Source organism: Erythrolamprus reginae, chromosome Z, assembly GCF_031021105.1.
Source record: "Erythrolamprus reginae isolate rEryReg1 chromosome Z, rEryReg1.hap1, whole genome shotgun sequence".
Lineage (NCBI taxonomy): Eukaryota > Metazoa > Chordata > Lepidosauria > Squamata > Dipsadidae > Erythrolamprus > Erythrolamprus reginae.
Genome location: NC_091963.1, coordinates 127,556,097 through 127,580,911, shown reverse-complemented (window position 1 = coordinate 127,580,911; position 24,815 = coordinate 127,556,097). Strand labels below are relative to the sequence as shown.

Sequence of the window (24,815 nt, the reverse complement as noted above, 5' to 3'; positions counted from 1 at the left end):
TCGTCTGCTCGCTGCTGCTGCGCTGCCGAGCAGATCAGCTGCTGGGCGGCCGCAGCAGCAGCGAGCAGACGAAGATCGGGGTTTCCCCGCCGCCCACGCAAAGGGGAAACCCCGATCTTCGTCTGCTCGCTGCTGCTGCGCTGCCGAGCAGATCAGCTGCTGGGCGGCCGAAGGAACCTTCCCTGGGTCTTCCCCGCCGCCCACGCAAACTCCACCATCTGCGCATGCGCGGCCATGAAAAAAAGGGCGCGCATGCGCAGATGGTGTTTTTACTTCCGCAACCCTACATCGCGAAAAATCAATTATCGCGAGGGGTCTTGGAACGGAACCCTCGCGATAATCGAGGGATCACTGTATATGCATAATGTGATCTTTTGTGGGCTGAATGCAATGAAATTTCATTTTAATAAATGCTGATTAGTGTACATTTAAAGTGACAATAGTTTTTATTCTGTCCTATGCTAACCTTTCCACTTAGAAAGCATTTTATCAAAACTCCATATTATCTCTCACGCAGAAGGAAGTAAACATAGTGGATATGTTTTTCTTTTCTCATTGTCTAGAAGGCATCCTTTGCAATTTAGCCATAAATCTGGCTTGGAGATATAATCAACTTAAGCCTCCTACAATCTTCTGCCTACAAGCCTATTTTTCCAAACTACCTGAGCATAATTAGAATTCTTCTCCACATAATTGGAAGGTATTTAGCTTGAGGACAGCTGCCATGGCTGCTATGGCATGTTTTAAAGCATTTTGTGATCAGGGTATATTTTATTACTGAAGATTGAAAATATATGCAAGACTTAGAACAGGAGGAGATCTACATCTTGTATCTACTGTATTTTTCAGAGTATAAGACACACCTTAGTTTTAAGTGAGGAAAATAGGGGTGGAAATCTGCCTACCAGGTTTCATCTGGCTAGCATCTTTAGTCTGTTCAATTTCAGCACTATTTTATCTTCTGGTTAGGGCTGAAAAAAATCTTGGAAGGGAGTAGGAATGAAAACAACCCTGCAAAGACTTAGGGCTGGGAAAAAAGCTTTGAAAAAGCTACATTCATAGTATAAGACACACCTAAATTTTCAGCCTCTTTTAGGAAGGAAAATGTGCATCTTATACTCCAAACAAATACGGTAATAATTAATGTGGGAAGAAGTGTACAGTGGAGTAGTTAAGAATAACAATGTTAACAGAAGAGCAGAAAGAGTCTTGCCTCTTTCATGTCTTCATAAAAGATGTACAAAATCCTGTATTTTCCCCCAAAGTCCCACCAACCTTTGACCTGATCATACCAGGATCCAAAAGACACTGAGGAAAGAAAGAAAGTTTGTGAATGATGCGAATTGTAGTGCAACAGCATGGAGAAACCAACAGTTTGCTTGCTACTTATTTTGGTTCCGTCATCAGTAAGGTGGTCATTTTTTTAACAATGAAAAGGAGGATGAAAAAAATTAACAAAAAAGTTCAACATAAATAAATGTTCAGATTTATGAAGATGGAAGTTGATTATAATTAAAAGCTCCTATCGTAAGTCACATAACACTTATTTACTAAACTTCTACAAGACCAAAATAAAATGAGTCATGGGACAGTTTCAGAAAAGACTTTTATTCTGCAGTTGTTTACCTGGAACACAAATTTCAGTATAAAATCTGAATGATGTCAATCTACCCACTTGCCAGTACTGTATTTACATTTTTGCAACTAATCTACCAAGAAACTAAAGATGAAATAGTGATATTTCAAGGAAGGAAGGAAGGAAGGAGGGAGGGAGGGAGGAACAAGCTACATCCCTTTCACAAATATAAGAACTAGAAAGATAAGAACTTAAACATCACAAGGAACAAAGTCAATAATTAAAGAGGAGCAATATCATAAATAAAAATGCATATTGGTTTTCATTTTTGTTCTTGGCATGGCTTTGATGTTAGCTAGGTATTTCAAGCACTTCATGGAGGTACAGTGGAATCTTGTCTTAAGCTTCATCTATCTACTATCTCAGCATCTTCAACCCATTTTCACCGGTAACAAAAGCAGATCCTCACTAAAATAGAAAAGAGATTAAAGAGAGTCTAAGTCATCTTTAGGAATGAAGATTATGAGATTGTAAAAAAGCGCAAAGGTGGGTTTTGAGGAAGGAGTTTTGAAAACAAAAAGTGACCACTCTAAATGTTGAGGAATGGTGACATTTGGTAGGATGATCATAGCTGAGACTTCCCACTGTAAAAAAAATCTCTGGATTTCATTCTACCATATTTTTCAGAGTATCGGATACACTTTTCCTCTTCCAAAAGAGGTTGGAAATGTTGGTGTGTCTTATACACTGAATACAGCCATTTTGGCCTCCCAAAGTATCATCCTACATGCAAATGGGTGAGCAGAGGGTTTGGGAGGTCTGCAGAATGCTCCTGGGGGCTGGGGGAGGGCCAAAAAGTTTTCCTTACTTCCTCTTCAAAATTTTAGTGCATCTTATACACCAATGTATCTTATAGTCTGAAAAATATGGTAGTTAATTCTTGCCAGTTTGCTAGTTCTCTTTTTTTAAAGACCAACCAATACTCAAAGGAAAAAAATGTGTGAAACATACAGTTCCTTCTTCTCTCAATATTGGCTCCATTGTAAACCCCATGAAGCCAATGTTTTGTACTTGATAATATACGATCTAAATGTACCTCACTGTACGGTATTCATTTCGCACTGTATTCACTTTTGTATTTGGTCCATGTTCATTTAATACCCAATCTCTCTTGACCGTATCAGGTTGGAACTATCACTCCTTATCCTACCATGCACAAATATCTTACTCCCACTGCATTGCAAATTTCCATTTTCATAGAAGAAAGAAGGCAGAACCCACTATTATTCACAGCAATTCTGGCTTCCTTCAAAAAATATACTTGCTCCCAATAGACTACAGACTTAAAAAAATAATGGAATAGGAATGGGAATGGAATGGAGTGTAGTGTAGTGGAGTGTAGCAGAGTGGAGTGGAATGGAATGGAATGGAAAGGAATGGTATAGAATAGAATAGAACAGAACAGAACAGAATAGAATCTGGAAGGGACCTTTGAGGTAGTGTAATCCAGCCCCGTGCTCAAGCAGGAGATCCTCGTGGAATAAGCATGATTTCTGAAAGCAAGCTATTCCACTGGTTACTTGTTCTCACTGTTAGGAAGTTTCTCCTTAATTTCAAATTGCATCTCTCCTAGATTAATTTCCATCCTTTGTTTCTTGTCCTGCATTCTGTTGAGCCCCTCTTCTTTGTGGGAGCCCCTCAAATTCTGGAATATTGCTATCATGTCACCCTTAGTTCTTCTTTTCTCTAGGTGCAGGTTTAGGTAAAGTTGGCTCCTCTAGGATTTGTGGACTTCAACTCCCAGAATTCCTGTGCCAATCATGCTAGTTCAGGATTTCTGGGAGTTGAAGTCCACATGTCATAAAAGAGCCAACTTTTTCCAAAGTTTCAACATCTTTTTTTTTTGTAATGTGGTGACCAAAACTGGGTGCAGTATGCCAGGTGTGGTCTTACTAAGATTTTATAAAGCAGTACTAATACCTCACATTATTTTGGTTTTATACCTCTGTATCAGTAAAGGGCTGCAAATTATTTTTACTACCACATTGTGGGTGTAGCTTATTTTATGGGTGTGGCTTGCTGGTCATGTAATCAATGGGAGTGGCTTGATGAACATGTGACCGGAGGGATGGCTTAAAGGTGGCCAACTTGACATCACTCACCCTAAGGTTAGGGTGCTGGCTTCTCCTCGCCTCAAAGAGACCCATTTTCCTTATCTATTTACTATTACTGAACATCCAAAATATAGTTTTTAATTCTATGTATATATGCCATATGTGTACATACATATTACACACAGATAATATACATTATCTACTATATAAACTGTATGTGTATATATATGCACACACACACACACACAGCTCTTCTAAAATTATACACATTCAACGTCATTTACTGCAATAGGAAAAACATACCCAGAGCCCAGAAGGGAAAAAAAGAAAAACAATTCAAAATTTTTCTACCGGTACTGAATACCTGACATACCCATAGGACCCTATCACTGCTCTGTATATAAAATACAACCCAGGATTTTATTATTATTTTTTGGCTGCCACCAAATACTTCTGGCTTCCCACTGTTTTTCTATCAGCATCTGTCTTATAACATCTCCTTTGTTTTTCTATCTTTAGTAAACATTTTGTGAAAGAAGAGAAAATCAACCATTATTTTTAAAAATCTTTCCTATGTCTATCATGGATTTCGTCATTTAAAATGGTTAACTAAGAGACAAAGTCTATACTAGGGTTACCCGCCTTAGGTATACCTATGCCATGTGCCACATTTCCTGCTCAGGGTAAGGACAGTAAACATCAGTTTTTTAGGCACATATTAGTCATGATATTACATGAGGAGCCAAAATTACTGCAAGCCTGCTAATAACGCTAATGTAAAGATTACCTAGAAAGCCCATATACTGTTGGACCATCATATGCCCTGAGAAGTATATGCAATGTAGTGACATATGCTTAGAACACATAGAAAATGTCTATAGAACATTTTATTTTAATGTGAATGAAAGAATGCACACCCAAGTAGGAGAAGGGCAATCATATCTCTGTTCGAAACAGTAGCGTAGTTCCTTTCATTTGCATCTTGTAATTCTCATCGAAACGTTCATCTTGTGCCACTGTGAATTGGTTCTTCCAGTCACCAGCAACTCCTAAATTGAAGGGAAAATAATAGCCAATATTAATTTCCTTGATATTCTTTGAGCCTGGTGATTGCTTGCAGACATTTATTTATTTTGTCAAACAATTATAAGGTGATAATTTGTACAAATTAAACATTAGAGAAGTAATGATAAAAAGTATCAAAAGAAGACAATAGGACAGGGACGATAGGCACAGTGGTGCGCTATTTCATTGCCCAAATAGGTAATGTTTTAAATGTCGTTATTTTGCAAGAGAAGGCAATGATTTGTAGGTCAGGGTTGAACTATGGAGTCTTTTGTGTTCTCTAAGCTTGGTTGTTTATTATTTGATTAGGTATGGTATATTTTCTACTGCAACATAACCAGTGAAGAGCTATCAAAAATTTTACTACCACACTGTGGGTATGGCTTATGCAGGGCACCCTGCATTTTCTTTCAACACCTTTCAGTGCAAATTGGGTGCTCTGGGGTGGAGCTCCATTTTTGTTACCCCACTGCGTTCCCCCCATCCAGGCAGTAGCCCACCCCTCTAACTATATTCAAAACTGGGTAAGGTAACGTTGAATCCCAGCATGGGATCCATACAGAGCAAAACATTAACAGCAGGATACAATATAGGACTAGGAGGTGCTAATACCACTCTATAAAGCCCTAGTTATACCCCAACTAGAGTACTACATCAGTTTTGGTCACCACACTATAAAAAGACATTGAAACTCTAGAGAAAGTGCAGAAGAGAGCAACCAGGCGGCTGGAAACTTAAACATACAAAAAGCGGTTGCAAGAACTGATGATACATATTGCCAGTAAAAGTTATAATTTTGAAATATAAATGTATTTAATCATTGCTTGAAACATGTAACATATGGTGGCTGAAAGAATAATACATTTTTTTCTTCTCTCATCTTTCTGTGCCCTTTATAGTCAAGGCCACTCTTTTGGACACAACTTTAATTGGGGTCACCGTTCCCCGAAAGCTGCGCCCGCACACCCCAAAATACACCCCCGCGCAGCCTTTTTCACGGCCGTGCGCTCCCCATCCCCATGCCAGCCCGCGGGGGGGGGGGGCGGGGAGGCGCCGGCAGCAGAAGGGAAGGGAGCCGCGGCCGCCCCTGCCTCCCCACAGTTCCTCCGGCCCCTCGGCCTTTTGGCGCTGCCCCCCACCCGCCCCCTCTGCTCCTCTGCCGCCTCCTGCCTTTAATAGTTATGTTTTTGGTTTTGCTGGTTGATTTAGTTTTAATAGTAATGGATTTTGGTTTTTTTAAATTATTAATTTCTTTTAATAAAATAGAAGGGATTTTTTTCTTATTTATTTATTTATTTATTTGTTTGTTTGTTTGTTTATTTGTTTGTTTATTATTCTATGCCACTTAGTTTCAAAGGGACTGTTGCTCAGACACTATACTTTTCCACCCACACCGAAAAAAAATTAGAGGGTACATTGATTGGGGTAATGCCTGTTTCCCAAATCCAGTCCATTCATTTTTACCTCTGACCTGAGTGGTAGATTCTAAAACTCTAATTCAGAGTTCCCTAACCAGCGAGTCTTCACAAGAATGTAGAATACAAGTAGCCCACAACAACGTACAATCACAATTGCTCCCAGCATTTCTGTCGTTTAAGTGAATTTTTCCCGATTTTATGAGCAAATTTATGATCCTTCTTGCCACAGTTGTTAAGTGAATGACAGCAGTTTGCAACACAGCTGTTAAATGAATCTGACCTCCGCATTGCCTTTGCTTGTCAGAAAATCACATAAGGTGATCACAAGACCTCGGCACACCGCAACCATCATAAATGTGCCAATTGCCAAATGTCTGAATATTGATCATATGATCAGGAGGATGCTGCAGTGATCGTAAGTGCAAAAAAAAATGGCTGTAAATCTTATTTTTCAGTGCTATTGTTGAAACTTTGAGCAATCATTAAGCAAGCTGTTGTAACTTAAGCATTGCCTATATGCTCCCTACTTTCCAGTGGCGCAATGGGAACTATTGTAGGAGTTACATAAGCTTTGTTGGTTGGGAGGCTTCCAGATAGAAAGCCGCTAAAAATAGTTTTCACGGAACACAATGTCGTTAGGGAGGAAATGGAAGACTAATATACAACATATTGTACATTTGTAAGAATAGGGAAGCAAGCACAAGACATCTATCAGCCTTACCCCGTAGACCAGATAGAAATGTAATCAGATCGCCTAATTCAACTTTCTTGTAAAGCTACGTTAAAAGTATCTTGCAAATCCGAAAGTACAATTATTTTGCCTTCACACTTACAGCCTGAGAAACGAGTGAGAATCCCTTCTAAACCTCTTTCTCCTCCCAATTTCCAGCTGCAGGCCATAGTTCCCTCTAAGCTGAGCAGTGAGCAATCGCTCACTTAAAAATCATCATCAACTCAGAGTTTTCCAAACCTGCCCAGAAGCCGAGAGGGAAAGAGTGAGAGGGAAGGAGAGAGAGAGGAAGAGAGAGAAACAGATAGAAAAAAGAGAGGAAGGAAAAGAGAAAGAAAAAGAATGGGAGTAACGAAGAGAGAAAGAAAATCAAAATTTAGTTTGAAACTAGCTCAACTATTTAAGTGGCATTTTGATATTGATAGAGTTGCCCTATTATGAGCTCACTGTTATAGACACACAGTTTATTTATTTATTTATTTATTTATTTATTTATTTATTTATTTATTTATTTATTTATTTATTTATTTATTATTTCTGTGCTGCCCAGTCCCGAAGGGACTTTTCCGCCCACCCCCAAAAAAATTAGAGGGAACACTGCTGCAGGCTATGTTGTCTCTAATTTGACCATTCCCTAGGCATAGTTTTCTTTGCCCCATTGCCCAAGATCTATCCCACATACCATTACACAATCTAGTTTCTCAAGTCATAGTTTCTTCATATGGATTAGGCTTGTGAGACCACAAGATCTAACTGCCTGTTTCCTACTTGAAGTTTCTAATAAAAGTAGTGAAATCCCCAGTAAAAGATAAAAAATAATAGAGACATTTAATTCGTCACAGAATATAGAACATAGAGTTGGAAGGGTCCTTGGAGGTCATCTAGTACACCCCTTGCTTGAGCAGGAGAGCCTATGTCATTTCAGACAAATGACTGACAAGCCAGTTCTTAAAAGCCTCTAGTGATGGAGCATCCCCAAGTTCTGAAGACAAGTTGTTCCATTGGTTGTTTGTTCTTACCACTAGGAAATTTATCTTTAGTTCTAGATTGCTTGTCTCCTTGGTTAGTTTCCATTTATTGTTTCTTGTCTTGCATTCTAGTGCTTTGGAAACTAATTTGACCTCCTTGTCTTCGTAGGAGCCCCTCAAATACCGGAACACTGCTGCCATGTCTTCCCCTAGTCCTTCTTTTCATAAAATTAGACATAACCAATTCCAGCAACTGTTCTGCAACTGTTTTAACCTCCATCCCCCAATCATCCTTATCGCTCTTCTCTGCATTCTTTCCAGAGTCTCAACATGGTTTTTGAGATGTTCAGGTCAAGGCCCAGGTATAACTTTATCTGATAATGACACATGTTAATCTTAGCCAGGATGGCGCAGTGGTTAGAGCGCAGCACTGCAGGCTACTTCAGCTAACGCAAGCTGTAGTTCAGCAGTTCAGATCTCACCACCAGCTCAAGCCTTCCATCCTTCCAAGATGGGTAAAATGAGGACCCAGATAGTTGGGGGCAATATGCTGATTCTGTAAACCGCTTAGAGAGGGCTGTAAAAGCATTATGAAGCTGTATATAAGTCTAAATGCTATTGCTGTTGCTATTCCCCAAGCCATTGCATTGCTTTATCAGTCATGGTCATTCTTTCCAGAAGGAGTGGAAGCCCATACAGGCACAGGTATTCAGCTTGGTTACACACATATCATCACAAAGAATAGCCTATTTGCTTATAACAATATTATTATATTCCCATGGTACAATTAATGTACCATGGAAATGTAGCATCTACCTGAGACAGAAAATGTATATCTCATTTTCTCTCAAGTAGTTCAAAGTCATATTAGGATCAGAAAGCTTGACTTCAAATTCCATAATCCCTGACCAACAGAGTTGATACAAGTAGTCCTCAACCACAACTGAGCCAAAAATTTATATTGCTAAGTGAGATGTTTGTTAGGTGAGCTTTGTCCCATTTTATAACCTTCCTTGCCAGAGTTCTTAAGTGAATCACTGTCTGTTGGTGTTAATTTAATCACACAATTGTTCAGGGAATCTGGCTTTTCCATTGACTTTGCTTGCCAGGAGGCAGCTAAAGGTGATCACATGATCCTGGGACATTGAAACCATCATAAATATGAGTCAATTGCCAATCATCTGAATTTTGGTCATATAACTATGGGGATACTGCAATGGTTGTAAGTGTGAAAAATGGTCATGTGTCACTTTTTTCAGTATTACCATAACTTCGAATGATCACTAAACTATTGTAAAGACTACCTGTAATTTTGACGGCTGGGAAATCTAACCCGTTTGGATCATGTCAATCCAGTTAAGGTAGCACTCCTTAGACTCAGGGTGGCTTACAACATGTTAGCAATAACACTTTTTAACAGAGCCAGCATATTGCCCCTACAATCTGGGTCCTCATTTTACCCACTTCGGAAGGATGGAAGGCTGAGTCAACCTTGAGCCGGTGATGAGATTTGAACCGCTGACCTTCAGATCTACAGTCAGCTTCAGTGGCCTGCAGTACAGCACTCTACCTGCTGCGCCACCCCGGCTCTTATAATATATATAATATATATATAATATATATATATAATATTAAACATATAAGTATATTAAACTTAAAGTAAACCGCTCTAAACTCGACTGCAGGAAATACGACTTTAGTAACTGAGTAGTTGATGCATGGAACTCACTACCAGACTCTGTAGTATCAGCACCCAACTCCCAAAACTTTACCTTTAGACAATCCACTGTTGACCTCTCCCAATTCCTAAGAGGTTAGTAAGAGGTGTGCATAAGTGCACCAGAGTGCCTTCCGTCCTGTGTCCTAAAGTTTCTCTTTTACTGGTATCATGTATATAAATATTATATCTTTGTATACGACCAATACATATGTGACAAAACAAACAAACAAATAAAATAAATATTATTTTACTGTTTTATGCATGTTATAAATATCACTCATACTCCATCCAGCCCCAGATTGGTTATTTGATAGACTCACCTTTCCTCATGAAAGGAGAGATGGTGTGATCCATGACTGAAGAGGGAATGCTTTTATAATTAGCCATTTGGTTCTGACTCATTTCTTTGAAGGATGTGTGGTGTGAAATCTTCTTGACTAAGTTTTCATCAACTGGCCTCTCTAGGAATTCCATTACCTTTCGAATCTCCCGTTCTGGATCCTATGTACAAAGCAACAATGAATAGTGAAAGTCAGGGATTTTGGGATTAGGAAGAGTTTTGAGGTATAGGTATATTGTGTTATATTAAATAAAGTAAGGAATTTTGGGATTAGGAAGAGTTTTGAGGTTTGGATATATTGTGTTATATTAAATAAAGTAAGGAATTTTGGGATTAGGAAGAATTTTGAGGTACAGGTATATTGTGTTATATTAAATAAAGTAAGGAATTTTGGGATTAGGAAGAGTTTTGAGGTTTGGATATATTGTGTTATATTAAATAAAGTAAGGAATTTTGGTATTAGGAAGAATTTTGAGGTATAGGTATATTGTGTTATATTAAATAAAGTAAGGAATTTTGGGATTAGGAAGAGTTTTGAGGTTTGGATATATTGTGATATATTAAATAAAGTAAGGAATTTTGGGATTAGGAAGAATTTTGAGGTATAGGTATATCGTGTTATATTAAATAAAGTAAGGAATTTTGGGATTAGGAAGAGTTTTGAGGTAGGGGTATATTGTGTTATATTAAATAAATTAAATTAAAATATACTATCCTATGCAATTTGACAACTATTATGTATCTGCTGTCTTGTTATAATTTCCTTATTAGGCTTTGCTGTTAGACACATGTGCATGCAATTTTCAGCCATGAGTTTCCTTTATGAGCTAATATCGTTGACTCAATCTTCCATCCTTTCAGGGTGGGTAAAATGAGGACCCAAAACGGTATTCAGTGGTACCTCTATTTACGAACTCAATTCATTCCATGGCCAGGTTCTTAAGTAGAAAAGTTTGTAAGAAGCAATTTTCCCCATAGGAATCAATGTAAAAGCAAATAATGCATGTGATTGGGGAAACCACAGGGAGGGGGGAGGTCCTGTTTCACCCCAGGAGATTCTTAGAGGGGCCCCATGGAGGTTCCTCCCTGCCTTTTCCGGTTACAGTTTCGGAGGCTCAGGTTTTTCTCAATGGTTTTTGAGAAGAGGCAAAAAAATCTTGAACACCCGCTTCTTATCTAGAAAAGTTCATAAGTAGAGGCATTTGTAGGTAGAGGTACTTCTGCACACAAGTGCATGCACAAGCAAGTAGTAGTAACCTAATTTAGAACCCACTACTGAAGTAGGACTATTGAAATTAGAGAAATAAACCATGGCTCCTAGTTTCTGGGGTCTATTCTCAGGCATGTCTAAGTGTAGATCAACTTCCAGGCGTATCTTTCTACAAATATGTAGGTAATTAGGAAAGGAATTTGAGAAATGTCTTGTTGGACAAATACAAAATAAAAAAAGTGTATGGAAGTGAAAGAAAACAAGTTTGAATGGATGACAACAATTTTGCATTCTTCATGTCCTATTTGTAGGTTTTCAGGAGCATTTAAGAAAATCAGAATGCTAGAGTAAGGAATCTGTTTAAGGAACTGGGAATTTCTGGTCATGGAGGTACTATAGATGTCCCCCCCTAGCCACCCCCCCATTCCTAATACTTGTAGAAAAAGGAGATCTCTGCCCCATATCTAAATCTTAAGGTGGAAAAGAAGTGAAAATTAGAGTAGTAGAGAATAAGAAGGTTAATAAAAGAAGCAGAAAGAATCTTGCCTCTTTCATGTCTTCATAAAAGAGGTATAGAATCCTGTATTTCTTCGTGATGTCCCACCAACCTTTGACGTGATCATACCAGGATCCAAAAGACACTGAGAAGAGAAATAAAATGCTTGTGAATGATGGGAATTTTAGTGCAATCCACATGGAAAAGGCTATAGTTTCCTTACTACTTATTTTGGTTCGGACACCAGAAGTATGACACAGAACTAGAAGCTCCAGTAGGAGTTGATAGTCAAACTAAAGAACCATATATTTACATGGAGATATCTGCCCACTCAAACAGAAAGCGGAAGAAGAAGAAGACCTTGATCTGATCTTCTCATTCAAAGAATTTCTGTGAAACCTCTCACTAGAAAAGAGCTTCTACAAGGCTTCCCTCAAAGTGTTGGTTATGACCTATAAATCCCTACATGGCATCGGACCAGATTACCTCTGGGACCGCCTCCTGCTGCATGAATCCCAGCGACCAGTTAGGTCCCACAGAGTTGGCCTTCTCCAGGCCCCGTCAACTAGACAATGCCGGTTGGTGGGACCTAGGGGGAGAGCCTTCTCTGGGGGGGGAGCGACCCTCTGGAATCAACTCCCCCCAGAGATCCATATTGCCCCCACCCTGTTTGCCTTCTGCAAGAGTCTCAAGACTCATCTGTATTGCCAGGACTGGGGCCATTAGATTCTTGCCCCCTGACCGATGAATGGGCTGAGAGAAACTGATTGAATGAGAGTGACTGGTTTTTTAGGGTTTTTAGTTTTAGATCATATATTTAATTAATTGGACCCAAAATGTTATGTATTGTTTTTATTATATGTGCCACACGAATCCCAGCAACCAGTTAGGTCCCACAGAGTTGGCCTTCTCCAGGTCCCGTCAACTAAACAATGTCGTTTGGCAGGACCCAGGGGAAGAGCCTTCTCTGTGGCAGCCCCGACCCTTTGGAACCAACTCCCCCCAGATATCAGAGTTGCCCCCACCCTCCTAGCCTTTCGTAAGCTCCTTAAAACCCACCTCTGTCATCAGGCATGGGGGAATTGACATTTTCCCTCCCCCTAGGCTTATAAAATTTATGCATGGTATGCTAGTATGTATGATTGGTTTCTAAATTGGGTTTTTTTAAATTAACTTAAATATTAGATTTGTTTACATTGTATTATTATTGCTGTGAGCCGCCCCGAGTCTGCGGAGAGGGGCGGCATACAAATCTGATTAATAAATAAATAAATAAATGTTGTGAGCCACCCAAGTCCTCAGAGAGGGGCAGTATAAAAGTCCAATAAATAAATAAATGAAAAATAAATAAATAAAATGTCACCTAGTCACCCCCTTTATTTGCTTTCTTAGCTACAGGTAATAGGATCAGTATCATATTTTGAAGTTACCATATCAAAGAGGGTTAATATCAAGCTCAATACTTGGTATTGGTATCCACTTACCACTTCCGTCCATAAACTTCTCAAGGAATTCCTCCCATGTTCCAGGCTCCGGGTGCACTTTTGCCATTTGGTAGAAGTAATAGTATGAGACAGCCACATCTTTGGCATTTCTGGCTACATAGATGATCTGTCCGGTGACAAAAAAGAATATTAATTAAGCTGATAATGCATTTCATTTCTGAGGATACAGTGTTTGCACTGATTTGCAGATCTTAACCCAATATGTTCTTGCATTCAATTGACTTGTTCTTAGTGCATTAATATGTTTTCTTTTCATAACATAACATAACATAACATAACATAACATAACATAACATAACATAACATAACATAACATAACATAACATAACAAGATTGATGGCAGAAAAAGACCTCCTGGTCCATCTAGTCTGCCCTTATACTATTTCCTGTATTTTATCTTAGGATGGGTCTATGTTTATCCCAGGCAGGTTTACATTCAGTGACTGTGGATTTACCCACCACGTCTGCTGGAAGTTTGTTCCAAGCATCTACTACTCTTTCGGTCAAATAATATTTCCTCACGTTGCTTTTGATCTTTCCCCCAACTAACTTCAGATTGTGTCCCCTTGTTCTTGTGTTCACCTTCCTATTAAAAACACTTCCCTCCTGAACCTTATTTAACCCTTTGACATATTTAAATGTTTTGATCATGTCCCCCCTTTCCCTTCTGTCCTCCAGACTCTACAGATTTTCTTACCTTGCAGTTCTTTTCCAAGAAGGATTTGGGGAGCATTTGGACAGGAAGGTGGGTTTTAATTAGACATGGACGGGGTGCTTCCTTAAGCAGTTCAATGCCTGAAAGGGGGAAAAGAATAATTGAAGAGACTTCTCCCATACTCCCCCCCCCCATTAGCCTATCCATACCATATACATTCCAGATGAATTTACTTGCAGATATCTCAACTAGCATTAGGAAAAACTATGGAGATGTCTGTAGATAAATCTACTATATTATTTGCATCGTCTCCCATCTTCACAGTTGACATTTCTATTTCAATAACAACAACAACAACAACAACAACAACAACAATAATAATAATTTATTAGATTTGTATGCCGCCCCTCTCCGAAGACTCGGGGCGGCTCACAACGATAAAAACAATATTATACTGGCACAAATCTAATATTAAAAAAAACTAAAAACCCTATCATAATTAAAAACTAAACAGCACATACATACCAAGTATGAAAGACTAGGACCACACATGAATTTCCAACTAAAGTGATTTATTACCCATGCCTATGCAAATATCTATTCAACTAACAGCACTAGATTTGCACTAGATAAAGGTCAACAGAATTCAAGAGAGGTTAGTGTCAGGTCAAAGCCATCATGTGGAGTTAGAGACTTTGGCCTGCCACAGTAGTACAGCATAAAGGGAATTGAGGTGGGGGGTAGTGAGAGAGAGGGAAAGTTACTAGCCACAACAAATTCCTTTCTTCGAGGCAAGGTAATCTTTTGTTCTGCATCAACTGAAGAAAAGAGGAAGTTGGTGAAATCCCTGCACTTGGACTGGTTCTCGTGATGAACTTGTGGGTGTGGGGATGTAGGATGAACCTTAACTTGGGTGGAGTACTGGGAAGACATTAGTATCAGAATGGCGATGGCGTGACCAACACGGCTCTGTTAATAAATCGAACCTTGAGTGACAGAATTGGACTGGAATTTGATTTATTTCTCAGATGCTATTTGGGACACTGATGGTTAGACATAGTCCATTTGTGGCTAGGTAGAGACTCTAGGCCAGTGATGACAGACCTATGGCATGGGTGCCACATGCGGTACGCAGAGCCATATCTACTGGCACGTGAGCTGTTGCCCTAGCTCAGCTCCAGCATGCATGTGTGTGCTGGCCAGCTGATTTTTGGTTCACACAGAGCCTCTGGGAGGGTCTTTTTGGCTTCCAGGGAGCCTCGGGGGTGGTGGTGAGGGAGAGTGTTTTTTACCCTCCCCCGGCTCCAGGGAAGCCTTTGGAGCCAGGGGAGGGTGAAAAACAAGCCTACTGGGCTCACCAGAAGTTGGGAAACAGGCAGTTTCCAGCCACCAGAGGGCCTCCAGGGGGTGGGAGAAGCTGTTTTTGCCTTCCCCAGAAATTAAATTATGGGTGTGGGCACTCGTGCATCTGCAATAGCACACGCAGACTCTTTTGGCACCCAAGCAGAAAAAGGTTCGCCATCACTGCTCTAGGCTGATACCTCTATCGAGTCTGCTCCAGTGGTGAAATTCAAAAATTTTTAATACTAGTTTTGTGGGTGTGTCTTGGTGGGCGTGTTGTAGCTTGGTAGGTGTGGCTTAGTGGCATGGTAGGGGAAGGATACTGCAAAAATCACCATTCTCTCCACACTCCTGGGGGAGTTTCCAGAGAGGGGCAGCATACAAATCAAATCAAATCAAATCAAATAAATAAATAAATATACATAAATAAATAAAAAATAAATAAATAAATAAATACATACATAAATACATAAATACATAAATACATACATACATACATACATACATACATACATACATACATACATACATACTGCAAAATCTCCATTTCCACCTCACTCTCGGGCCAGCCAGAGGTGGTATTTGCCAGTTCTGCTATCAGTTCTCCAGAACCTTTCAGAACCTGCTGGATTTCATCCCTGGTCTGCCCCAAAGTTTTGCCACTCCTTCTCCCACATTCACCTCATAGAGTAGACTTCTTCCTCCATCCCTCTCCTCCCAAATTTCTGTCTAGAGAGGAAGACACCTATGATGTTTTACCTGTAGGGACATCAGGTACAGCAAATTCCAGGAACGGGACTCGCATGTAGATGGGTTGAACTCTGCATTTTTCCAGACTGCCTTCTTTGTAGATCATGTCTACAATCTCACTGATCCAGGTGGTACCTGAAAAAGCACAAAAAAAATTGGGCGTGCTGAACCAAGATCATGTTACAAGAAGAAAACAGATCCTTGCCTAAACATGATTCTTGTTATAGCTCCTACAATTACACAATAGCTGAAGAAAGCCTACATACCCATTTTAAGATGTCACGTTTTTGAGATTAAAAAACAAAACAAAACCCAGATCAAGCTAAATCACTTCAGAATTTTTCCACCTTTAATATAACATATAAGCTGTACAATTCAAGTGAAAAACAAACTAAAATCTTTTAGAGAAAAAACAAATAAAATGGCTGCATAAGTGTTCAAACCCACTTATGGGTATATATGTGGCTGTGTTCAGAATTAATCACAATCATATTCAAACTATGTTAAATAGTAGTCAGGACACATCTGCTATCAATTAAAATGGCTCTGATCAATTCCATATGAAGTTCAAATGTAGTAGTGGGGTTCCCTCCCCCTAATATTTACTCAGTTGCCTCCTGCAGCAAAAGCCATGGTCTGCAAAATATTAAAGCATTGGTTGCTGTTAAGCAGTTGATTCTCCAGAAGTCAAATGAAATATGGCACGCGGAGTCCTATCTACTGGAAAGCAAGCCGTTGCCCTAACTCAGCTCCAACATGTACGTATGTGCTGGCCAGCTGATTTTTGGCTCGCACAGAGGCTCTGGGATGGCGTTTTTGGCTTCCAGAGGGCCTTTGCAGGGATGGAGGACGCTATTTTTACCCTCCCCTGGCTCCAGGGAAACCTTTGGAGCCTGGGGAGGGAGAAACACAAGCCTACCGGGCCCACCAGAAGTTAGGAAACAAACCATTTCCGGCCTCCAGAAGATCTCAGGGAGAGGAGAAGCTATTTTCACTCCCCCAGACATTGAATTATGGGTGTGGGCATTCTCACATGCGAGATAGTGCATGCACACGCACTTTTGGCACCCGAGGAAAAAGAGGTTCGCCATCACTGACATAGAACATTGAATAATAGAGTTGGAAAGAACTTTGGGGTCTTCTGAAGGCAAGCCATGTTTTTTCTAGGTTAACTTTGCCAAAGTCTCCAAAAGGACACATCTGGTGAGATAAATCAACCAACGGAACAATTTGCCTTTTAGAAGTTGCATTTGCTCCATCACTAGAGGCTTTCAAAAAGAGACTGGATAACAATTTGTCTGAAATGATATTGGGCACGGGTGTCAAGCTTGTCATGTCAAGTTGCTGTCTCATGACACATTGCAACATTTTTTCCCCTTTGAGGAGATGGGGTGGGTGTGGCCGGCATGTGGCATAGGAGCTTCAGCCAAGTATTAGTTTAAAAGTGTGCAACCACATTATTGTAAGTATTTACTGTTACTTTTTCTCTCTAAAAGATTTCAGTTAGTTTTTCAATTGAATTATATAACTTTTACAGCTAGTCTTCAATTTACAACAATTCATTTCAAAGGTATAAGGGCACTGAAAAAAGTGACATATGATTCTATTTCACACTTAAGACCATTGCAGCATTCTCATAGTTATGTGATCAAAATTCAGTCGTTTGACAACTGGATGTATTTATGATACTATAGTTGCAAGTGTCTCATCTGTGTGAGTTTTTATTGTTTTTCTCCACAACATATCCATACATATACCTTAATCCTTAACAAAATATACATACTTTATTTTCTGATGCTGTATTCCCATTCAAAACTTCATTCTTGAATTGCCACAAAATTATATTGGAGTGAAATTGTCTGCTCCAAGTGACAATCAGGAGTGTCATCTAAAATGCTTTTCTGATCCACAAGACTTCACTTCAATGTTACAATTGGAGAAACAAAATAGGTTTTTTTGCTAGCACAGATTGACCTGGCTCTCTTCCTATAACTCTACTATGGATGCAAATGAGATGAAACAAAAGCAATGCAGGACGATATAGATCGGGCACTAGGCAGAGCAAACCTCATCCTGATTCAGTTTTCTTCCAAGTCAAGGATGGGAAATAGCAGTTCAGATCATCAGAAATAAATATGTTTATTATTGCCTAAAGACCACCCAATGAAAACCAATCATATCCAAATCTGTATTTGCTTATAGCTAATGGACAGAATCTTGCCGAACTAAAGTAATAATCTTCTAACCTACAACATCTATCCAAAAAAAATTCTAGGCTATCCATGAGTGTGAGTTGTAGTGGCATAGTGGTTGCAGGCTGCTTCTGCTGTTTGTCAGCTGCCTGCAATTTGAAATCCCAACCAGGCTCACTGTTCATTCAACCTTCCATCCTTCTGAGGTTGGTAAATGAGGAGCCAAATTCTTGGAGGCAACATGCTGACTTTGTAAGCTGCTGAGAGAGGGATGCAAAGGGCTGTGAAATCAAATGACCTAAGTGCTAAAGCCCATTGCAACAATATCGCCAAAAAGGCTTCTAGAGTTGTTAACCTGATCCTACATAGCTTCTGCTCCGGCAATCTCACACTACTCACAAGAGCCTACAAAACTTTTGCCAGACCCATCCTTGAATACAGTTCATCTGTCTGGAACCCATACCACATCTCAGACATCAACACCCTTGAAAACGTCCAAAGATATTTCACCAGAAGAGCCCTTCACTCCTCCACTCGAAAAAGAATACCCTACGAAAATAGACTAACAATCCTGGGTCTAGAAAGCTTAGAACTATGGCGCCTAAAACACGATTTAAGTATTGCCCACAAGATCATATGCTGCAACGTCCTACCGGTTAATGACTACTTCAACTTCAACTGCAACAACACAAGAGCACGCAACAGATTCAAACTTAATATTAACCGCTCCAAACTTGACTGTAAAAAATATGATTTTAACAATCGAGTTGTCGAAGCGTGGAACTCATTACCGGACTCAATAGTGTCAACCCCTAACCCGCAGCATTTCTCCCTTAGACTATCCACGATTGACCTCTCCAGGTTCCTAAGAGGTCAGTAAGGGGCGTACATAAGTGCACTAGTGTGCCTTTCGTCCCCTGTCCAATTGTCTTTCCTTTATCTCATATATCATATATATTTTCTTCCTTTCATATGTCTTCTCCTCTATTTTCACATATTATCTTTATATATATTACTTCATATCTATTCTCTTCCATATGTATTGTGTATTGGACAAATGAATGAATAAATAAATATAAATAAATAAATAAAAATAAATAAATAAGTGTTATCTAAGTGTTATTCTTCCCTCTACTCTAATCCATTTTGGAACTGAATAATAGAATAACAAAATAACAGAATGGAAAGGAACCTTGGAGTTTTTCTAGTCCAGCCTCCTTCTCAGGCAGGAGACCCCATACCATCGCAGACAAGTGACTGTCCAGTCTCGTCTTAAAAGCCTCCAGTAATGGAGCACCCACAACTTCTGAAAGCAAGCTGTTCTACTGGTTGATTGTTCTCGCTGTTAAGAAGTTTTTTTCTTAATTCTACATTGCTTCTCTCCTTGATTAGATTCCATCCACTGTTTTTTGCCTTACCTTCTGGTGCTTTGGAAAATAGGTTGATTCTTCTTCTTTGTGGCAGTCCCTCAAATATATGAAACACTGCTATCAAATCACTCCTAGAAAGTCCCAGGAAATCTTAGATTTTAGTCTCTTATTTGGGCCATTGTTTGGAGAAGCTCTGCTTTGCCAAAATGCATATCCACTTATCAGTGATGGGCTCCAACATGTACAGTCAGGTACACAGAATGGTAGAAATATTTTGAATTTTTTTCTTTTTCTCTTCTGGGCTCTGGGTATGTTTTTCCTATCGCAGTAAATGAGTTTGAATGTGTATAATTTTAGAAGAGCTGTGAGTGCGTGTGTATGTGTATATACATACTGTACATATATAGTTTATGTAGGGGAAAATATTTACTGACCCCTCACATCCTGGACACAAATTGTTTCAACTCTTACCCTCAAAACGTCGCTACAGAGCACTGCACACCAAGACAACTAGACACAAGAACAGTTTTTTTCCAAACGCCATCACTCTACTAAACAAATAATTCCCTCAACACTGTCAGACTTTCTACTAAATCTGCACTTCTATTCTACTAGTTTTTCTCATCATTCCTATCACCCACTTCCTCCCATGTTGACTGTATGACTGTAACTTGTTGCTTATATCCTAAGATTTTAATTAATATTGCTTCTTCATTGCTTATTTGACCCCTATGACAATCATTAAGTGTTGTACCACATGATTCTTGACAAATGTATATTTTATTTTATGTACGCTGAGAGCATATGCACCAAGACAAATTCCTTGTGTGTCCAATCACACTTGGCCAATAAAAATTCTATTCTATTCTATTCTATTCTATTCTATGTAGTAGATGATGTATATTTTTGTGTGCCTGTGTATAATATGTATGTACACATATGGTATATATACATAGAATTAAATAGTATATTTCGGATGTTCAGTAATAGTAAAATTTTAGGGAAATTGTATCTTTTTGAGGCCAAGCACTCTAACCCTAACCCAAACCCTTGGCGTGAGTGATGTCAAGCTAGCCACCTTTAAACCAGTCACATGACCTTTAAGCCAAACCCCCTGGTCCCATGATCATCAAGCCACTCCCACCTGGTCACATAGCCAGCAAGCCACACTCACAAAATAAGCCATGCCCACAGTGTGGTAGTAAAATTTTTTGCAGGCCTTCACTGCCACTTATTCCTCATGTGCACATTCCCTCTATCACCTCCAAAACTAGAGCATGCCCTACTCCAATTTTGTGAGGTAGAAGTCAGAACATTCAGATTGTATCGTCTTAAATAACGAGAAAATGTATTTTCACATTCCATTTCATGATGTATTAAGATAACCATTTAAAGTTTGAGGAGAGGTTTTATTGGTTTAATCAGCTTGTTTAACACATTAGGAAAATTTTCATCAGCTTAAATAAATTAGACCATTGTGTTTAAAATTGGCTGACCTGCCTTGTGCCTGTCCCTAGTAGAATTAGAGTAATCTTGGCTGCTTGGCCTCTCAAATTTTGGCCTGAGCAGAAGAAAAGTTCAAAACCCAATATTTTCTTTAGGATGAACAAGAATTTGACAGTGATAAAAGTGGGGAAATGTTTGTCTAATGAATCTTCTGAGTTGGAAAGAAAATGACCAATAAAAGTGATAACGATGACAGGAATGTATTTGCAAAATGAAAAAATGCCTTGGGAAAACATAGTTTTCAGTCAGGAATTGAGGTCAGAGAACAGGAGGCCGGTTCCTCTGGGGGGGAAGAGCGGAACTAGCTTGTGCAAGTTGTGGACCAGCACACTGCTTGCACAAGTTGATCTGCATGCATTCCCTAGCCCACAACTGACACACGTCTAGCTTGCATGCACACCTGCACACATGAACCAACCAACAGCTCACACTCACTTCTGAATCGGCCACAGCATGGTAGTGGGTCGTAGCCTGGTGCTGGGGACCCCTGGTCTAGGGACTATCTGCTTTTCTGGGTAGTCATGAGCAAAGCAGCTCTACTCCTACTAAAAGTGAGATTTTTATGTCCCATGCACCGCAAAGAAACTTAGAAGAGATTGAACAAGCAGGCAATAGGAATACTCTGTTCTCCTTCATACATACAACTTAAAAGGGCAGCCTCTTTTTAGCTAACAACAGCATATCAAATTAAACATTCCACCCAGTTTTCTTATCAAATGAGTTCTGCTAATACATATTTGGAAATTATCCAGAAGTGTCCTGCTGTGAAGTCTCGACTGCAAATTTGTGCTGGTTGTGTCTCTTTTTCACATGTACGTTTAGGCAACCCATTAGCCAAAATGTATTTTAAGTGACAGATGAACTTGCATCCATAATATATTACAAAATAGCTATGCTGAATGCACTTAGATCTGATTAACAGTAAATGAGGTCAAAGAGATTTCAAGAATTAAAAGGGAAAAAAATTAACCAGAAAATTAGACTCTAGCCTATGCATATTTGCAGTTGAGGCTTTCAATGTCAAATTAAATTAAATTTAACTTTCGCTAAGAATATGTTTCACTAGTCAGTCTCTTTTTTTAATCTCAATATTCTTTGTGTCACTTTTCTTTGCAAAGTAAAACGAGGAAAGGCAGAAAGTTGGAATAACATCCATTTACAGTGCAGTTCCAAACTTTTCAAGCAACAATGATATTACTTCTTGTAAAATCTAATGCTTAGCAAACTGTTAATAGTATATTATAATCTATAAACAACGTAGAATATGTTTTTGGAAGAAAAGAAAATTATAGGAAGAAAAATACCTTCACGAAGTAAAACTAAGGACAATAAATCATTGGGATGCAGACCAGATGTAATGTACAAGGATGTGTCTCTTTTCAGACAAGTATTAGCCAGTCTGAAGAAAAAGTTTACTTTCCAGCTGCCTGGAATTTATTGTCTTACGTGTTACCGTAATAGAACAAAGGGAAAGTAGAGTTGGAAATTATCCACACATGAATGACCAGCACTTCTATACTCTGTTTAAGAAAATGAAGTCAAAAGCATCACTCACCAGACTTGGGGTACGTAGAGATAAGTAGATCATCTGGATGTGCTTGGAACCTTTCCACTTCATCGTAGATTTCTGCAAAATGCTTTATCATGGGGACTCCCTTAACAGAGATCAACGGAGGGCGCTCCCCTTCTTGTTCTGGTTTCATTTTGGCTGAAGAAGAGAAGGGCATTCTGAGGAGTGCAACTCTTTTCACCCAGAGTTAAGAGATTTGTACCCCAATCCAGCAGTTATCCTGTATTCAGAGCCTTGTGAGAATGGCAGCTGATAGAAGCAATCCCCCCCTCCCAAAAAAACCAGCGGACAGATAGAGATAATCATGTCACCCTTGACACAGGATTGAAAAATCAACTGGAGGAGATAGATAGTAAAGAAGACGTCAAAAAGGAATAGAAAAAAAAAATAAAGCATGCCTCTAACCTTGTTGTGCAAATATGCTATACAGTATTTCCAAATGTTTTCCTAAGAAGCTACTAGTGTGACCTCTATTTACTCCGAATGGAGTCATTGCAAGTGTGAAAAAAATGTTCAAGGGACAATTAAACTAGCTTTACTCTTTACATGCTTATCCCTCCTTTAAAGAAAACAGCAATACTCACCAGTTTGTATTAGTACTCACAGATATTGGGGAAGAGAGGCTATTAAGACCTTCACAAAGAACCCACAAGTTTTAGTTCAAAACTTTTGTTTTAAATGACCCACATTCTTCCTTTCTTTTTGCAGAGTGCAGCCAAGCAGGAAAAGTTTCAGCCGTCAGGGAATATATTTACCTTGGCTTGGATGGAGCTGGCTAGTCTGCTGGTGCGTTTTGGCTTGGGAACTGGAGCAGAGGCGGATAAGTAGAACAGCGAAGAGGATTCAGCCTCTACTGAGAGAAACCATGCGCATTTAAGAGGAACTGAATCCAGCCTTTCTGATCCAGCCAAATAGGGAGGGCCTTTCCTTTTGAAACACATGTTTTATAATGCTTGGCACAAACTTTGATATTGGCTGAGAATCAAATTCTTTGAAAAAAAACAACCAGTTGCTGGCATGGCATTCAAACTTGCCTGAACTTCTTTTCCTCTCAAAGACGTGTCATTAATACCAGCTTTGTAAGGTTTTAAATTACGAGGGTTATTAGGAAAGTAAGGTTACAAGATTTTTTAAAAAAATACAAAGAATGAATATATTGTAATAAAAGTTACATGGATTGTAGTGTAGGTATTACATTATTTTTCCACATAGTCACCATTCAGTTCAATACATTTTTCAATACAGTGTTCCCTCGATTTTTGCGGATTCGAACTTCGCGAATAGCCTATACAGTACCACGGTTTTTCAAAAAATATTAATTAAAAAAATACTTCGCTGTTTTTTTTCTATAGCACGGTTTTTCCTGCCTGATGATGTCATATGTCATCACCAAACTAATAATTTTTGCAAATCAATAACAAAAAAAAATAATTATTGTTAATAAATAATTATGTTTATAAATATCAGGATCACTAAGTGTCTTATTCAATGGTGAGTACCAGTAATAATGGTGAGTAAATTATTGTTAAGAAAATGGGAAATGGTAATTTAGGGGTTTAAAGTGTTAAGGGATGGCTTGTGATACTGTCCATAGCAAAAAATTGTGTATTTACTTCCGCATCTCTACTTCACGGAAATTCGACTTTCGCGGGCGGTCTCGGAACGCATCCCCCACGAAAATCGAGGGAACACTGTATATTCAATACAATTCTTAAGATTCTTAAGAATTTTATTAATATTGATTGTTTCCTGATTGCTTATTTGAACACTATGACAATCATTAAGTGTTGTACGTCATGATTCTTGACAAATGTATCTTTTTCTTTTATGTACCCTGAGAGCATATGCACCAAAGACAAATTCCTTGTGTGTCCAATCACACTTGGCCAATAAAGAATTCTATTGTCATCTGTGAGACAAATTTTTTGATGCCTGAATCATAAAAGTCTCCCGCCACCTTTTTCAGCCAATTCGTCACTTCAATTTTCAACTTGTCATCGTTGGAAAAGTGTTTTCCACCAAGGTGTTCCTTCAATTGAAATTCTGTACCAACTTTGTCGCATGCTGTCTTGACATTACATCCTCTCCATAAATTGAAACGATTTTGCGATGAATCACAGCAATGTTCATGCCCTTAGCATTCAGGTATCATATTACAGTACACATTTTGCACTTGGCGGGAAATCTTCATCACAACACCAGTCGATGATCTACTGACCACTGGCACTGCTTGTTCACTTCTAAAACAGCCTATTTCCCAACCTCTGGTGGGCCAGGTAGGCCCCTTTT

The 24,815-nt window shown here is 39.1% G+C and overlaps 1 protein-coding gene across 2 annotated transcripts; it reads right to left on the bottom strand.

Annotated features, from left to right (window-relative positions):
- Positions 1 to 1,589: 1,589 nt before the first annotated feature.
- On the bottom strand, positions 1,590 to 23,431 carry LOC139154657 (sulfotransferase 1A1-like). Of its 2 annotated transcripts, none has more exons than XM_070729517.1 (9): positions 23,282 to 23,431; positions 22,512 to 22,664; positions 15,898 to 16,023; positions 13,840 to 13,937; positions 13,122 to 13,248; positions 11,688 to 11,782; positions 9,912 to 10,092; positions 4,608 to 4,739; positions 1,590 to 2,044 (listed from the first exon to the last, which is right to left on the bottom strand). In XM_070729517.1, the coding sequence occupies exons 2-8, from the start codon at positions 22,657 to 22,659 to the stop codon at positions 4,627 to 4,629; spliced, it is 888 nt and encodes a 295-aa protein (XP_070585618.1). In that variant the 5' UTR covers positions 22,660 to 22,664; positions 23,282 to 23,431; the 3' UTR covers positions 1,590 to 2,044; positions 4,608 to 4,626. The 2 variants fall into 2 exon arrangements, with proteins under 2 accessions (XP_070585618.1, XP_070585619.1); XM_070729518.1 differs by having other exon boundaries at positions 23,111 to 23,293.
- Positions 23,432 to 24,815: the final 1,384 nt, after the last annotated feature.

Coding starts and splice junctions, on each gene's coding strand:
- LOC139154657 (XM_070729517.1), bottom strand. CDS start 22,659: ATGAAACCAGAACAAGAAGGGGAGCGCCCTCCGTTGATCTCTGTTAAG. Junction 16,024..22,511: donor CTCTACGTACCCCAAGTCTG/GTGAGTGATGCT, acceptor GTGCTTTTTCAG/GTACCACCTGGATCAGTGAG. Junction 11,783..13,121: donor GAAGTTTATGGACGGAAGTG/GTAAGTGGATAC, acceptor TTCTCTTCTCAG/TGTCTTTTGGATCCTGGTAT.